Source organism: Entelurus aequoreus, linkage group LG07 (assembly GCF_033978785.1).
Source record: "Entelurus aequoreus isolate RoL-2023_Sb linkage group LG07, RoL_Eaeq_v1.1, whole genome shotgun sequence".
Taxonomy (NCBI): Eukaryota; Metazoa; Chordata; class Actinopteri; order Syngnathiformes; family Syngnathidae; genus Entelurus; species Entelurus aequoreus.
This window is the reverse complement of record NC_084737.1, coordinates 41,457,397-41,474,764: the sequence shown is the minus strand read 5'-3', so window position 1 is coordinate 41,474,764 and position 17,368 is coordinate 41,457,397. Positions and strand designations below refer to the sequence as shown.

The window sequence follows — 17,368 nt, the reverse complement described above, 5'->3', positions numbered from 1 at the left end:
TGGAACAAAAATAAGTGCCAAAACAGAAAATAAGTACATAACATAACCCAACCAATATACTAAGACTGTGGTGACAGGTCATGACAGACTCCCACTGAAATGTCCACCGTTTATGCATTATTTTAACATGTTTGGCTGGCATTACTCATTCTGCATCAGTATGGTGCAGACTAGCAGTGATACGCTCAGATTGCTTTGCCAAGTTGGCGACAAGAGCGGTCATGTTGTACTTATTAATTTTTTTATTTGAATGAATATTATCTACTTCTTCTGAACACTGTCCTCTGCACTCATTTTATTCCTCCCAAAAACAAAGTCGTGTCCATTACTCAGTGGCGGGCCGTGCGTTTCCCACCTAAGCCTTCAGTGGTGTCTGACTTCAATAATTACCTCTCAAAATACCATCATTTATGTCCCCACATGACCATGGCTGGAGAAATACTATACAGAAACACACTTACAGCTCAACAGTGTACAAAACGGGCTATTTTCCAGCGCATTTAAAAATCAAACCAGCATCAGCAATTAAAACTTATCTCACGTGGTATTGTCAAAATTACAAAACTTGACAAAATACAGAAATAAAATATTTGAACTCACAATTTGTATGACCCATCCGATGCCATATAAGCCAGTGGTACCACTCAAAGTCGGTTGATTCGAGTGGAGGTCGCGAGCATTTCACCATAATCACCGGGATAGCTAAGCTAGCTTCCTGGGCCGGCGGACCTTCTCTCACAAGATGTAGTTTTTCTTTAAATATCCTTTTTGAAAATGGCCTTGCAAGTATATATCTGCCACCTAATCAACGTTTTGCTCTCCTTCTTTGTGCGTTTCTCTGCTATTGCTCCGCTCCAGTACAACACTTCCTGCGCACTAATTGGATACTCACTTGTCACTCCCAAGTGAGTATCCAATCACAGGATGCGTAAATGTCTCGTTCAACACTAGGCCAGCAAGAAGGCCTTACTGACAACAACTCGTGATCTCATTGGCTATGGCAATTATCTATCAACTGTATGTGCCTGTTCACTTAGAGTGAACAGATGCCCGCATTGTTGATTCTGAATGCCCCGGGCAGATTTCGTACAGCATGACAACATAAGCTAGCTGAATTCTGATTGGATAAAAACTCTAACCTAAAAACAACAGCACTGGAAGGAGCATAATATGATATGAAGAGAATATGAATACTTTTAGATATTTAGGGAAAGTAAATTTAAAAATTACTTTTATCTTTAACTATGATCATGATTTTTGGTTATGTTAGAGAAGATCTTGCTGGCCCAGACGGCACACCACTGCCATTACTTGCTATAATCTAATGCTCTCGAGTAAGACCAGATGTATTGGACGGATCTTACGGGGTTTACTGTGACATTTACTACACCAATAATGACGGGGATGTTTGTAAGTCAAATGTTTTGCTTGTAACTTAAAGCATGACAGTTAGCTGAGAAATAGCTTTTATATCAAAACACTCTTAACCTGGGGCACTCTTAGGAACTCTTGAGGTACCACTGTTGAGCAATGAAAAGTGACTAATTAGCGTTCAATTACTATACTCTATTATTTGTCTAATATGCTTGCAGGTGACAGTCAGAAAAGACTCTGAGAGCCACGACTTTGGCTTCAGCGTATCTGACGGACTTCTAGAAAAAGGAGTTTTTGTCAACATGATCCGTCCCGACGGTCCAGCTGACAAGGCAGGCCTGAAGCCTTACGATCGCATTCTTCAGGTGAATCCTACTTCTGCAAATGTACCATATTGACCTGAATACATGGCAGCCTCTCCTTTTCAAAATGCCTTTTTGGAAAATACTTTTTTTTTAATCATTAAATATCAGTGAAATAACTTGTAGATTGTAATAAAAAAGGATAATATATTTCTCAGCTGTTTGACAGTAGATTGATGAGTCCGCTTCATTGATCATTTTATAATTAGCATCACAGCATACTCTGTTGTTCGCTAATTTGCCCAACGTTTGAGGCACCTTTTTCATGCGGTGTACGTTCGCAGCGCCATCTCTCCAGATTCCTGGTTTGTGTGACAGGCCGATAAGCTCTGACTTGTTTTATTTTTGTCATTTAAGGTCAAACAAAAAACAATCAACATAACATTTTAAATAAATAATAAACAAAAAGGAGCAGAAAGAAGTACAATTTATATCTGCCTCCTATTCATTCAGTTACATTTGTTCAATTCAGAAGACTATTAAATCCCTAATACTTCTATTACTAATTGTAATAATTCTAAACACATATTTAAAAAGAAACAAAAAGGACCCATAATCTGAAGGTGACAAACGTCGCAATTTTTTTCCAAAATAGGCGGTTTGAAACAGAAAAGTAATAACTGAAAGAGCATAAGCAGTCAGTGACATTATTTTGCAGAGTAACTTTTGTCTTAAATAATTGTGTGTAAATGAAAGCCATAAAGGGATTATTTTGATTAATGTTATATTAATACATTGTTTTGCACAATTACATGTCATAAAATCTTTTAAAAATATTTTTTCGTGTTAGTCATCAACTAAGTAGAAAAAATATGTAATGAAAGCTATAGTGCTGCCAATTGATTCATTCTTTGAATCAGATTAATCCCACTCTGAAACATAGTGTGATTATTTTGTGTAAGCAAGTAAATTACTTACTTGCAAAATTTAAATCAACAAAAAATTTTGACACAAATGCAGTTGTATTGTCAGAATGTCATTCACGGACATTTTGGAAAATATTTGAAGCTACTAAACTCTATTCATTTGCTCATAACAATGTTATCTTAAATCTAATCAGGATTTATTTTGAAGGGACATTTGCCAGTGAGCACACAAGTCAGTCATCCTGCATTGACCTGATCACTGACCGTATAACAACCCACTCTAACTTTCAGGTAACTATCCACGCTCAAAATAAATTGGGTGAATAATCCGTGCTGATACAAGATTAATGCGATTATTTTTTTTGATAAATCACGGTAAATTTGACAGCCCTAATTATGACATCTAATAATAGAAAAGCGCGATATAAAATCTAATCCATTATTATTATTTCAATTCAAGGTATCAGTATCTACGATACTAGCCTTGGACTTATGTGGTATGGTATCAATACGAAAATTCCCAGTATCGCCCTACAGGCTGCCCCCAAGAGTCTGGTTTCTGTTTGAGTCCCCCCCTCCTCTAGTTTTTCCTAGCCTCTGTTGCTTGCTCATGTAGAATTCAGCTGATTTTCTTTCTCGTATGAGCAGTTTGGTTCTTGACCTTCTCAGCATGTAGACGGAAAACTTTTGATCAACATCTCACATTGTAAATATTTAATATTGCTGTACTTTTGCCGTCAACATATTCTGTTGATCACATAGTTTCTAATTTATCAGTGACTTATAGTGGCCCATTTTTCTAAAAGAAGCAGTGAAATGAATGTGCCTAATAAAGTGTCCCTTTAATAGTTTCAGTGTGTGAGGGTTTGATGTGTCTGCTTCCTGCAGGTGAACAGAGTGCGCACCAGGGACCTGGACTGCTGTCTCACTGTGCCCCTGATCATGGAAGCAGGTGCCAGCCTGGATCTGGTCATTAGCAGGAATTCCATGGAAACAGGCGACACCGGGGGTCTGCTTAGCGACCGCAACGACCCTTCCATCTCGCTGCTCTGCTTCTCCGAGCGCCGCACCAAAAGCATCGCCCTGTGAGCGAGATGGACGAGCTGGCGGCTCAACACGTCATTGCACCTGCTAGACCTTCGCAGCATCCTCAGATACGGCGACTCTTAGCACTGGGAAACATCTCTCACTTGCAACATGGCCGGTGTTAATCACCCTGTTCACATGATGCTGGTTTCAGGCCCCCTCACCACCTCCACTCCCTCTCCAAGGTTATATAATGGAGGAGTCATTGGTCCTGACTGGACACACACACACACACACACACACACACTGCACTATTTCTTGCATTGGCATGTCATTAAAGCAGTGCTGTCCCCACAAGGACACAAACATCATATTTTACACACACAAAAGGTGTTAAGGGGTCTTTTAAAAGTTATTTTCTTGGCCGACTGCCCATGTTCCCACCACAGTGTCTCCGTGTAGAATCCTCAGCGCTGCTGGCCAAGCGTCATAAAATGTTGCACCCTCCAGCTCATATGTAATCTCATGAATACTTGCAAAGACATGTCCTGTCTCTTTTCTGCTGGGCGTCCTTTCACTCCTTGATTAGTTTTTTTTTTTTTTTTTTCCGCTTCACAGTACGTTTAATATCACAATGTCACGTTTGGTTGTACAGTCAAGCGATGCCTTTTCATGTTCACTGAATGACTTGTATTTGCTCCTCTTACACTGTGGCTTTTTTCCTTGTTTTTGTTGGACCAGCACCAGATCACATGATGTTGGGACAGCCTCAGAAAGTGACTAATTAACTGCGAGTCTGTCGCCGTGTCGTGTTTACCTCTGTGGGTCGTTGGAGGTGCCACCCAAGTTCCAAATCTCTCCCCTTTAAAGTGCAAATGGTTTATGTCCTGTTATTGGCTGATGTTGTGTACTAGCCTTAAAGACTATTTTTTGGGGCATGTCAACGTGTCTAAAAAGGCCTATTTTTAAAGTTTTACAATGAGTTGAGTTTTATTTCCTCATACATGCATGTACAGTGTTGATGTGAGCTATTACTAGCAGTATATTTGGGATTTTATTTCATCTGAACATTATTTTTTATACATTAAATGTATTTTTTTTATAATAAAAAATTATCCCCACAGCTTTTTTTTTTGTTTCTGCTTCCGTAACAATGTGTGTACTTTTTTCTTATTTGCGCTCAGTGCAAAGGTCACCTACTCTGACTAAAGTATGTCAACATATTGGACTTCAAAGCTGATTTTTATTTATCTAAAAGTGTGTGTTTTTGGAAAATCTATTCATTGATTAATTGTACCTGCACAGTAAATAATAAAAATAAGCCTGTCCTATTTTGGATTTTCACCATTGATGTTAAATTATTCGAAGAAAAAAATTCTGGTAGGCTTCCTTCAGATTTGTTTCCACTTCATCAACCATGTTTGAAGGTTGCAGAAGAACTGTTTAAATTAGGACAAGGCAAGCGTGAGAATAGCTTTCGTGGAGGTGGACATCTTGTTTGCTGTCTTTGTAACTACAACGCTGATGCTGAGGATGATGTCATTCCCAGCACCAACTTCCGAAGCACCATTAGTACGACATCCAACGTCCATCCATTCATTTTCTATGCCGCTTGTTCTCATTTGCGCTGTGAGCGAGCTGAAGCCCATCCCCAGCATCGCTTTAATGCACAGGTTTACATGGATTGGAACCCAGGGGTCACTAAGTTTAGGGGCCTCTTACACAAACGTACATGTGTCCGTTGCATGGGATTATTTACAGGAGAGAGATATTTGTGATAGAAATGATTTAACGGTGGCTGTGTCACTGTTTTATTAATTAGTGAGATTATCAACTTTTTCAAAACACTGCTCTTGTATCATTAGGTTATCCTTTGGCTGTGTGTGTGTTTGTTCTACTCAAGTGTAGCGTATGCTGCTTTCCATTTGTACCGGAAAGTCAGCATTTTCGAGTTCCTAGTCGGAAGTTTCAACTGTAACGCCCCACCCCCGAGGTCAGATTTCCTACTCAGAAAGTGTGTGAGTGACAATGATTGTGGTGAAAATTGTCCTCTGCATTTGACCCATCCCCTTGTTCACCCCCTGGGAGGTGAGGGGAGCAGTGGGCAGCAGCGGTGCCGCACCCGGGAATCATTTTTGGTGATTTAACCCCCAATTCCAACCCTTGATGCTGAGTGCCAAGCAGGGAGGTAATGGGTCCCATTTATAGTCTTTGGTATGACTCGGCCGGGGTTTGAACTCACAACCTACCGATCTCAGGGCGGACACTCTAACCACTAGGCCACTGAGTAGGATATGAGTAATGATGTGTCAGCGCATTTAATCCATTATAACTGATAGTTTAGTTTACACTCGACAAAACTCCTCTGCAAAAAATCTACGGTGAGTAAAAACTTTGTTGGAATTCCTTTTAAAGCGGGGGTCGGCAACACACGGCTTTCGAGCCACAAGCGGCTCTTTAGCGCCGCCCTAGTGGCTCCCTGGAGCTTTTTCAAAAATGTATTAAAATGGAAAAATATATTTTTCTGTAGGAGGACAAACAAGACACAAACCTTCCTAATTGTTAGAAATCCCACTGTTTACATTAAACATGATTCACTGATGAGAGTATTTGGCACGCACCATTTTGTCCTAAGTTATGGAAGTCCTTGAACGCACCGTAATTTGTTTACATGTACAAATTTCCTTGCTGCTGCCGCAGAAAGACGTGATTTATGCCACTCCTTCTTTGTCCATCAAACATCTTATGCTATGCGTGAATCCACAAAGGTGAGCTTTGTTGATGTTATTGACTTGTGTGGAGTGCTAATCAGACACATTTGGTCACTGCATGACTGCAAGCTAATCAATGGTAACATGCTATTTATGCTAGCTATATGTACATAATGCATCATTATGCCTCGTATTTTAAGTATATTTGAGATAATTTTATTTGTAGATTCCGTTTCTTTCAACTTGAACACACACATCTTTACCTTTGGCCATTCTAAGCCAGGGAGTTAATGGGTAATTTCCAGGAGTTATCACAACCTCTGAAAAGCCTCCGTTTTAGTAATGTTTTCCAATGTGTAGAATAAATATTACATTTCAACATTTCTGTCAACAAAGATTTGCATCAGCCTGCGACACAGTCATTTTGATAGTAGTCTAATATAGCTAATACAAACACTTACATCATGTGTTGCCTCCATTTACATTTTTTGTGGCTCCAGACAGATTTTTTATTTTTGGTCCAATATGGCTCTTTCAACATTTTGGGTTGCCGACCCCGGTTTTAAAGTATAAGTTATACATATATTTTAAATTGATAGATTCGCACAATGATTTTTTTAGACTAGCTGACTTCCTTTTCCTGGTCGCTGTGATGAGACTCACGTCACAAGTCAAGTGGGACCAATCTTGTTTACTGGGATTTTCCATCCTTCCTATGCTAATTTCATGAATTTGATCAATTAAAATACACCATAATTGTGAAAGCTATTTTTCCATCTCTTTGCTTAAAAAGCTTTCCAATGGTGCCAACCTTTTTAAAATGGGGTAAATATTTTAAAAAAGTTATGACATTTTTAACAAAAAGGTCACGCCTAAAATCTCGAGCCCTATTGATTTTGTGTTGACGCGGTTGACCATAAACTAGTAAATTTTCACCGCGTCAAAAAATCACAACTTTGACATTTATCACAGGACATGAAACTGATATCACTGAAATCGTCTTAAGACCCGTGTGATGATACTGGTTCCAATTAAATGAACAAAATGATTCCCTCGCGCGGCTGCTGCTCACTGCTTCCCTCACCTCCCAGGGTGTGAACAAGGAGATGGGTCAAATGCAGAGGACAAACTTCACCAGGGGCGGCGTGGCGAAGTTGGCAGAGTGGCCGTGCCAGCAATCGGAGGGTTGCTGGTTACTGGGGTTTCAATCCCCACCTTCTACCATCCTAGTCATGTCTGTTGTGTCCTTGGGCAAGACACTTCACCCTTGCTCCTGATGGCTGCTGGTTAGCACCTTGCATGGCAGCTCCCGCCATCAGTGTATGAATGTGTGTGTGAATGGGTAAATGTGGAAATACTGTCAAAGCGCTTTGAGTACCTTGAAGGTAGAAAAGCGCTCTACAAGTATAACCCATTTATTATCATTTATGATGTTTGGTGATGTTTGTGTCCAAGTTGACATATATGTTAACATGTTTTTTTTAGGGCAAAGAGGACAGAATCTGTTGTATGTCCTGAAAGATAGTTTCTGATTGAAACACATACTCCTCACACAGCCCAGATTCCAACGCAGAAACTTCCGACTTTAAGGCAGACATTCCAACCACCCTCAGAAAGAACCTCGTGGACGTTCAGCTAAAAACTTTGACGCTCATTTGTAGTCAGTGTGACTCACACCTTCCCTTCTCTGTAAAAGATATTGACTTCAGTTGGATCATGTATTTGTAGGTGAAGGGTCAATGATCCACAACAGGGAGTGTGATGAACTTTGAGAGTGGTATTAGTGGGGTAAAGGGTCCTCATAGAGTGACTGGGCATGTCATATTAATAGTTGAAGTTCAAACCTTCTGTAAATTTACAAATGTATCTGAACAATCACAGTTATTAAGGCATTGGAAATATTTTGAACTAGAAATACTGTCTACAGCAGACCTGGGCATTCTGCCACATCCGGCCCTTTGTGCGTCCCTGTCCGGCCCGCGTGAGGCCAATCATAAATTACCAAATACATTTAAAAAAATATCTATGTCAAGTGTGCAATACAACGGTGCTGCTTTTGTTTTGAAAAGCGTTATTTGTATTACTTCCGTGTGGACGTATGCTCGTGCGTGATTGTGACTGAATGTGAACAGCGGAAATCACAAATTACAAAATAAATTTAAAAAAACATCTATGTCGTGCGTGCAATACAACTGTGCTGCTTTTATTTTGAAAAGTGTTATTTATGGATGTATATCCGTGTGTAACCTGTGAGTGAAGGTGCACAGCGACAAGTGATGTCAGATCACGCTAAAAAAGGAAAAGTTGATGACGATTGGCGTGTTTTCAACAAGACATGGACGGCCAAGTATTTCTTTACATAAATTAAAGGTAAAGCCGTGTGCTTAATATGTGGTACAAAGGTTGCTGTGTTTCAAGAATATAATTTGAATCGCCACTCTACGACGAAGCACGAGGAAAAATACCGGAATCTGTCTGGTGAAGAGCGCGCAAGGGAGGCTGATGCGTTGATGGTAAAACTGCAAACCCAACAAGGACTTTTTGCCAAATTTCACACCCCCAGAGATGCAGCAGGCAGGACAAGTTTCAGCATTTCTCACAAAATCGCCAGAAAAAGTAAGGTGTTTATTAAGGAGTGCTTATTAAGGAGTGCTTATTGGACTCTGTTGCGCTGATATGACCGGAGAAGAGGGGCGCATTTGAGAACGTGTGACTCTCCCGACGCACTGTAACGAGGCGGGTTGAAACCATCGCTGGAAACTTGGGAGTTTCAGCTGAAGAACAGAACGGCCGACTTTGACTGTTTTTCGGTGGCTTTGGATGAAAGCTGCGATGTACGTAACACCGCCCAGCTGCTCATCTTCTTACGCGGGATAACAGTAGACTTTCAAATCACGGAGGAGCTGGCAGCCATGCAGTCAATTAAAAAGGGACAACCACAGGTAATGACTTGTTCATAGAGGTAAATGCGTGTTTGGACATGTTAGGACTGAAATGGGACAAGCTGGCAGGTGTGACAACAGATGGTTGTCCAAATCTGACGGGGAAAAATGTTGGCCTTTTAAACGGGATGCAGGACAAAGTGACAGAAATTAACCCTGTGCAGAAATTGACATTTTTGCATTGTATTATACATCAGGAAGTGTTGTGTAAGACAGTGTTAAAAATAAAACCATCAAAAGCAATCTGCTTTTGTATAAAGTTAAGTTAGGTTAAATACAATTATTATTATTATCAATTATTATTATTATTTATCTTATGGTATATCAAAAATAATATTGAACAAAATGTACTTGAAATATTGTCGATGTGGCCCTCCAGCAGTGCTCGGGTTGCTCATGCGGTCCCCCGGTAAAAATTAATTGCCCACCCCTAGTGTACAGCAAGTACCGGTAAAAGGCCGTTGAAGACATATTTGTGTATGTGAGTGTAATGCTATGCAAATGCTTTAATAGAAAAAGAAAAAAAGAGTAACTCAGTTTATCCAAAGAAAAACTGTTTATTTGTACTCTATATGGAAATGATGCAATGTGCATCTAAAAAGATACAATTGTGTGACAAAGATACTTTGGTACATTTTGATTTGTAATGGACGAAGCTGCGGTGGATCCAGCACATTCTGCTCAGAATTGTTGCCTTTGTGGATACAGTGTTTGCATTTGAATTCAGATTAATCAACGTTTGAAAGTTGCCGTTCCTTCATTGAATATTGCACAAAATAACTGAACATTGAGTTGTCATGTTTGTAAGAAGTACGGTACAAAATTGTTACAAAAGGCATATGTGACTTAAAAACCGCTGCTATTCTACTAAAACAACTTGATAATTTCGACGTTAGAAATATGAAACACACACGAAAGGAGGACAACAGAAGTGTCAGGTGTTGTGCGTCATTAGAGACACGTTCTATAAACCAGGGGCCATATTCCTAAAGATTCTTAGTTCAAAGAGTTGCTCCTAGTGGCCAATTTGTAAAGAAAATCTGAGAATCATATTTTCTTAGACTTTCCCCTAAAGTGAAGTGTAGATCCTGGTAAAGATAAAAGCTGTAAAAAGCTGAAAATTAGCCCTAAAGAGAGCTCCTAAGAGCAGGGAAGAGGACTTCTAAGCGGCCTAGGACTTGCCTAAGGAGAGGACACAATGGATGAATTATTTGTAACACTACAGATTGGCTTGTGCAGGAATCATTTATGTGGTTGATCTCATCAGAGATGCACTTACTTCTCCAACCCAACGCCCCAATGCAATACCACCTGAAATTAAAGCTAACCAACACTGCTTTTTATAGGCAGGTCAGCAATCACAGACATTGATGAAAGCTGAGCCAGTTAACATACATTTTCACACATTTTGTAGGATAATTTTAAAGTATAGCTTACTATTCTTTTAACAGATATGTTATTTTATGTGAAACATTATTTACAATTACAGTCTTCATTAGATTATATGATTAAGTTTAACAATTTGAGGGTTCATCCTTTGTCCATTTTTATATCTTTTATCAAGCTTTTAGGATCAACCGATCACATCTTTCGAAATGATGACGCATACCTAGCAATGGGGTCAACTACACCTCGTCACTAAGAGAGGAGTTTCTGTCCATTCTTTGCTCAGAGTTATCTGAGAATGTTCTGGAATCACTCCTAAGCCAATACTCCTTGCTAGGAATGCTAAAGTTAAATTAGGAGCTCTCTGAGATGATTCTCAGAATCTTTAGGAATACATGCCCATATTAATTAAGATTAATTACATCAAAAAGTTATGTGCCGCTTTAAATGTGCTGCAAAAAATCCAAAGCAACACTTTGCAACAGTAAAAACAATCCCTACAATAAAAGGTGAACCAGAAATAAAGTGCAAAGAGGTTTCTCCAAAAAAATGCAGTGCGGGACTGACTTTAATAGTCACACAGGCAGCGGACAAGTACTCTAAAATGCCACTTCCCTTTTCACTTCCATCTGGCACTGCATTGTCATTTTGTCCCATTTTGATTAACATTTTTTGTTGTATTCAGCCAAAGCCTTAATCTCAAAACTCAAGCATATGCACATGTAAAAATAATGTGGATATTTATAGGATATGTACTTTGACAGATGAGGGTTCTATCACCATTAATGGATATTGCAAAGTGCAGTTAAGTTAGCCCCAGTAACACAGCGGCCGCAGGCACCTACAGATTGTTCACAAATTAGCTACCTTTTTAACAACTTATGTTTGCTGAATTTTAAGAGAAGCGAGAATTTTATCATTCCTTCGTTGTCCAACCTAAATTGCTCACCTCTATCCGGAATCAACAAGAAGAAAAGGTAGTAAACATTGAACAAGTTCTATGTCAATATATAGCTTAAGATCAGTGCCAACTACAACAACAGTTGCGACATTAACAACATTGATATGGTAAAAAAAAGAAAAGAAAAAGAGATAAAATTACATCTATTTACACTGTAATCCTCCTCATAGATATTAAACTACAGGATGTCTAAAAAGGTCAACATGCAGGTCAATGTCAACCTACCGACGTTAGCAAGAACACAGAAAGCACATCAATCGTATTCCTCTCACAGAGAGCGTTCACATGGTTGTTTCTACAATGGTGTGGGTGGGCTTGGTCAAGCCGTTGTTCCCGTTAGGGTCCAGGGGCTGCGTCAGCTCACTGTCCTTGGCCATGTACTCTTTGGGCCGAGAACTCACGCCTGACTTGGCTGGCGCCGCCACTGCTTTGATCCTCTGCATGAGGGAGATGGAGCATCATGACAGCCATGTTCAAGACAACTATCCACTTTACCACAGACTATTGTTGTTTAATAAGAATTAGGGCTGCAGCTATCGATTACTTTAGTAATCGAGTTTGATTAGTTTGTTCCAATAATTGAGTAATCGGATAAAACATTAGTTATACTTAATATTCAAGTCACAAACTGTAAATTGAGTATTGTTGGCGCTTTTTGGATGTTTATGTAGAGGGCTTTATGGGCGTAATAAAGGACCTTCCTTTGGCTCCATTGTAAGCGCACTGTTATTTATGTTTATTTACGAGTTGGAATGCATTTTAAAAAACACATCCTTTGTCTTGTTATAATGATTGTGAATTATAGGCACAATTCCCCAAAAAATCGCAGTTCCCCTTTAAGGAAAATAGTTGAAATAAAAAAATAACCTTCATTCTTTTTTCTAATAAATGCAATCCATGTGGTACGAGTGGGGGAAATGCAAATCTTTAAAAGGCTAAGAAGTATACTTGTCATGAATGTCATGACAGGTTTGGATTTTGTTTATTTTCTTTACTGTGTTTGGTATTGTCTTCTTTCCAGCCCAGTAGTATTTTATTCAAAACAGAAGTTTTTAGTTTACACTATTGATCTGGTTGATTTTTATAATGATTTAATGATTATTGGTATCTTTGATTTGTTGGGGTTTATTTTTTGCATGGAATGTGCAATAACATTTTTATTTACAAATTATTTTCAAGACAGAAGTTTTAAGATTGCACCTTATCAATGTTAATGTTAGAGATTATTATTATTTGCATTCAATGTACTATGCTACATTTTTTTCCCATTATTTTATGCAAGCAGAAGTATTGCCTCTTAGAGGAAGCTCTTAATAGAATGTTTTGAAAATTATTACGTAAAAAGTACAATTTACATCTGGTCTAAAAAAACAACAACATACAAATTAGAATTTTGCTAAGCGTAAGATGCAGTGTCTGCAGTGTCATTTCAAACTACTAATTTTTGATCAAATGAAGTAAGAACTTATGAATGTAGTGTATCAAAACATTTTTTGATAATTGTTTTGAATTATCTCTGTCATTTGTATTCATTGATTTCTTCAAAAAGTAAGGGGGAAAAAATAATCAGAAAAAAAAGGTTAAATCAATTTTTTGGTGAAAACATCAGACATTTTATTTTTAAGCCATATCCCCGAGGTCTAATACATTATAAGGCCCGAATCACTGTTAATGGTTGGAAAATCCTCAAAAATGAGATACTACATCTCAATAAGTAAAGTTAAATTGTTCTTGGATCTATGAGAAGAAAACAAATTATTATTCAAAACTAAATGAAGAGATACTATTTAGTTTTTAGTCTCCTAATAGTCCATCCATCCATCCATCTTCTTCCGCTTATCAGAGGTCGGGTCGCGGGGGCAGCAGCCTAAGCAGGGAAGCCCAGACTTCCCTCTCCCCAGCCACTTCGTCCAGCTCCTCCCGGGGGATCCCGAGGCGTTCCCAGGCCAGCCGGGAGACATAGTCTTCCCAACGTGTCCTCGGTCTTCCCCGTGGTCTCCTACCAGGGGTTGCGTTCGGGTTGCATCCTGACCAGATGCCCGAACCACCTCATCTGGCTCCTCTCGATGTGGAGGAGCAGTGGCTTTACTTTGAGCTCCCCCCGGATGGCAGAGCTTCTCACCCTATCTCTAAGGGAGAGCCCCGCCACCCGGCGGAGGAAACTCATTTCGGCCGCCTGTACCCGTGATCTTGTCCTTTCGGTCATAACCCAAAGCTCATGACCATAGGTGAGGATGGGAACGTAGATCGACCGGTAAATTGAGAGCTTTGCCTTCCGGCTCAGCTCCTTCTTCACCACAACGGATCGATACAGCGTCCGCATTACTGAAGATGCCGCACCGATCCACCTGTCGATCTCACGATCCACTCTTCCCTCACTCGTGAACAGGACTCCTAGGTACTTGAACTCCTCCACTTGGGGCAGGGTCTCCTCCCCAACCCGGAGATGGCACTCCACCCTTTTCCGGGCGAGAACCATGGACTCGGACTTGGAGGTGCTGATTCTCATCCCAGTCGCTTCACACTCGGCTGCGAACCGATCCAGTGAGAGTTGAAGATCCTGGCCAGATAAAGCCATCAGGACCACATCATTTGCAAAAAGCAGAGACCTAATCCTGCAGCCACCAAACCGGATCCCCTCAACGCCTTAACTGCGCCTAGAAATTCTGTCCATAAAAGTTATGAACAGAATCGGTGACAAAGGGCAGCCTTTGCGGAGTCCAACCCTCACTGGAAACGTGTCCGACTTACTGCCGGCAATGCGGACCAAGCTCTGACACTGATCATACAGGGAGCGGACAGCCACAATCAGACAGTCCGATACCCCATACTCTCTGAGCACTCCCCACAGGACCTCCCGAGGGACACGGTCGAATGCCTTCTCCAAGTCCACAAAGCACATGTAGACTGGTTGGGCAAACTGCCATGCACCCTCAAGGACCCTGCTGAGAGTATAGAGCTGGCCCACAGTTCCACGACCAGGACAAAAACCACACTGTTCCTCCTGAATCCGAGCCTCCTCTCCAGTACACCTGAATAGACCTTACCGGGAAGGCTGAGGAGTGTGATCCCACGATAGTTGGAACACACCCTCCGGTTCCCTTTCTTAAAGAGAGGAACCCCACCCCGGTCTGCCAATCCAGAGGTACTGCCCCCGATGTCCACGCGATGCTGCAGAGTCTTGTCAACCAAGACAGCCCCACAGCATCCAGAGCCTTAAGGAACTCCGGGCGGATCTCATCCACCCCCAGGGCCTTGCCACTGAGGAGCTTTTTAACTACCTCAGCAACCTCAGCCCCAGAAATAGGAGAACCCACCACAGATTCCCCAGGCACTGCTTCCTCGGACAGTGTCGGTGGGATTGAGGATGTCTTCGAAGTATTCCCTCTACCGATCCACAACATCCGCAGTGGAGGTCAGCAGAACACCATCCGCACCATACACGGTGTTGACAGTGCACTGCTTCCCCTTCCTGAGGCGGCGGATGGTGGTCCAGAATCGCTTCGAAGCCGTCCGGAAGTCGTTTTCCATGGCCTCGCCGAACTCCTCCCATGTCCGAGTTTTTGCCTCCGCGACCGCTGAAGCCGCACACCGCTTGGCCTGTCGGTACCTGTCCGCTGCCTCCGGAGTCCTATGAGCCAAAAGAACCCGATAGGACTCCTTCTTCAGTTTGATGGCTTCCCTCACCGCCGGTGTCCACCAACGGGTTATAGGATTACCGCCACGACAGGCACCAACTACCTTGCGGCCACAGCTCCAATCAGCCGCCTCGACAATAGAGGTGCGGAACATGGTCCACTCGGACTCAATGTCCAGCACCTCCCTCATGACATGTTCAAAGTTCTTCCGGAGGTGGGAATTGAAACTCTCTCTGACAGGAGACTCTGCCAGACGTTCCCAGCAGACCCTCGCAATGCGTTTGGGCCTGCCAGGTCTGTCCGGCATCCTCCCCCACCATCGCAGCCAACTCACCATCAGGTGGTGATCGGTAGAAAGTTCCGCCCCTCTCTTCACCTGAGTGTCCAAAACATGAGGCTGCAAATCCGATGACACAGCTACAAAGTCGATCATGGAACTGCGGCCTAGGGTGTCCTGGTGCCAAGTGCACATATGGACACCCTTATGCTTGAACATGGTGTTTGTTATGGACAATCTGTGACGAGCACAAAAGTCCAAGAACAAAACACCACTCGGGTTCAGATCCAGGCGGCCATTCTTCCCAATCCCGCCTCTCCAGGTTTCACTGTCGTTGCCAACATGAGCGTTGAATTCCCCCAGTAGGACAAGGGAATCACCCGGGGGAGCACTTTCCAGTACTCCCTCGAGTGTATCCAAAATGGATGGGTACTCTGAACTGCTGTTTGGTGCGTAAGCACAAACAACAGTCAGGACCCGTCCCCCCACCCGAAGGCGGAGGGAGGCTACCCTCTCGTCCACCGGGTTGAACTCCAACGTGCAGGCTTTGAGCCGGGGGGCAACAAGAATTGGTACCCCAGCTCGTCGCCTCTCACTGCTTTCAACGCCAGTGTGGAAGAGAGTCCAGCCCCTCTCGTGAGAACTGGTTCCAGAGCCCCTGCTGTGCGTCGAGGTGAGTCCGACTATATCCAGCCGGAACTTCTCTACCTCACGCACAAGCTCAGGCTCCTTCCCCCCCAGCGAGGTGACGTTCCACGTCCCAAGAGCTAGCTTATGTAGCCGAGGATTGGACCGCCAAGTGCCCTGCCTTCGGCTGCCGCCCAGCTCACATTGCACCCGACCTCTATGGCCCCTCCCATGAGTGGTGAGCCCATTGGAGGGGGGACCCACGTTGCCTCTTCGGGCTGCGCTCGGCCGGGCCCCATGGGGACAGACCCGGCCACCAGGCGCTCGCCATCGTGCCCCAACTCCGGGCCTGGCTCCAGAGGGGGGGCCCGGTGACCCGCGTCCCGGCGAGGGAAATCTTAATCCTTGTTGTTTCATTCCCATAGAAGTCTTCGAGCTGCTCTTTGTCTGATCCCTCACCTAGGACCTGTTTGTCTTGGGAGACCCTACCAGGGGGCATGAAAGCCCCCGGACAACATAGCTCCTAGGATCATTGGGACACGCAAACTCCTCTACCACGGTAAGGTTGCAGCTCAGAGAGGAGTCTCCTAATAGTAACATTAGAATATGGCCCAAATAAAACTAGATAGCTATAATAACTATAGACTATAAATCCGATGGGATACAAATATGATTTATATATTGAAACATTACATTTCTTGACAGAGCTTTCGTTTTTCTGATGTCAAATTAGTTTTTTGCAGACTAATTGTATGTAAAAGCACCTTTTCTGCCATTTTATTTTACACCGTCACATATATAACCAAACATGGTTAACAGCAACCACTAAATGGAAAAATGCCTGCAATCTTGTAAATTTGAATGAAATTAAAATGTCGGAGAAAATATGCTTGCAGAAAACATATAACAGGTGTGAGCAAATTGCGCAAAACTAATTATGCTTCTTTTGCTTTTTCTTTAGCTATTTGAGCCTTTTATTTTTCAAGACTCAGCCTTAATGAGAGCAGTTAAGAACAAGAACAAAAGAAGAAAATTAAGAAACAGGGGTACCAATTAATTTGTTCAGAGATCGTACGTGCTAACGAAAGGTGGGAATCTTTGGGCACCTCACGATTCGATTTAGATTCAGGGGCTATGATGTGATTACAAATCTTTAAATATTATATTGTATATTATTATGTTGTACAGTCCATCCCGA

At 42.0% G+C, this 17,368-nt stretch overlaps 2 protein-coding genes across 4 annotated transcripts in view; one reads left to right on the top strand and one right to left on the bottom strand.

The window, feature by feature from the left end:
* Window positions 1-4,973, top strand: part of LOC133653882 (glutamate receptor-interacting protein 2-like) — a 60,588-nt gene extending 55,615 nt beyond the window's left edge. For both annotated transcript variants that reach the window (XM_062053687.1, XM_062053688.1), the window contains exons 23-24: window positions 1,593-1,739; window positions 3,491-4,973. In XM_062053687.1, coding sequence (XP_061909671.1) covers window positions 1,593-1,739; window positions 3,491-3,691 — 348 coding nt within the window. In that variant the 3' untranslated portion in view covers window positions 3,692-4,973. The remainder of the gene's footprint in view (window positions 1-1,592; window positions 1,740-3,490) is intronic.
* A 4,851-nt stretch (window positions 4,974-9,824) lies between these two features.
* The window catches only part of LOC133653878 (sodium- and chloride-dependent taurine transporter-like), a 59,074-nt gene continuing 51,530 nt past the window's right edge, over window positions 9,825-17,368 (bottom strand). For both annotated transcript variants that reach the window (XM_062053671.1, XM_062053670.1), the window contains exon 14: window positions 9,825-12,065. In XM_062053671.1, the coding sequence (XP_061909655.1) occupies window positions 11,910-12,065 (156 nt within the window). In that variant the 3' untranslated portion in view covers window positions 9,825-11,909. The remainder of the gene's footprint in view (window positions 12,066-17,368) is intronic.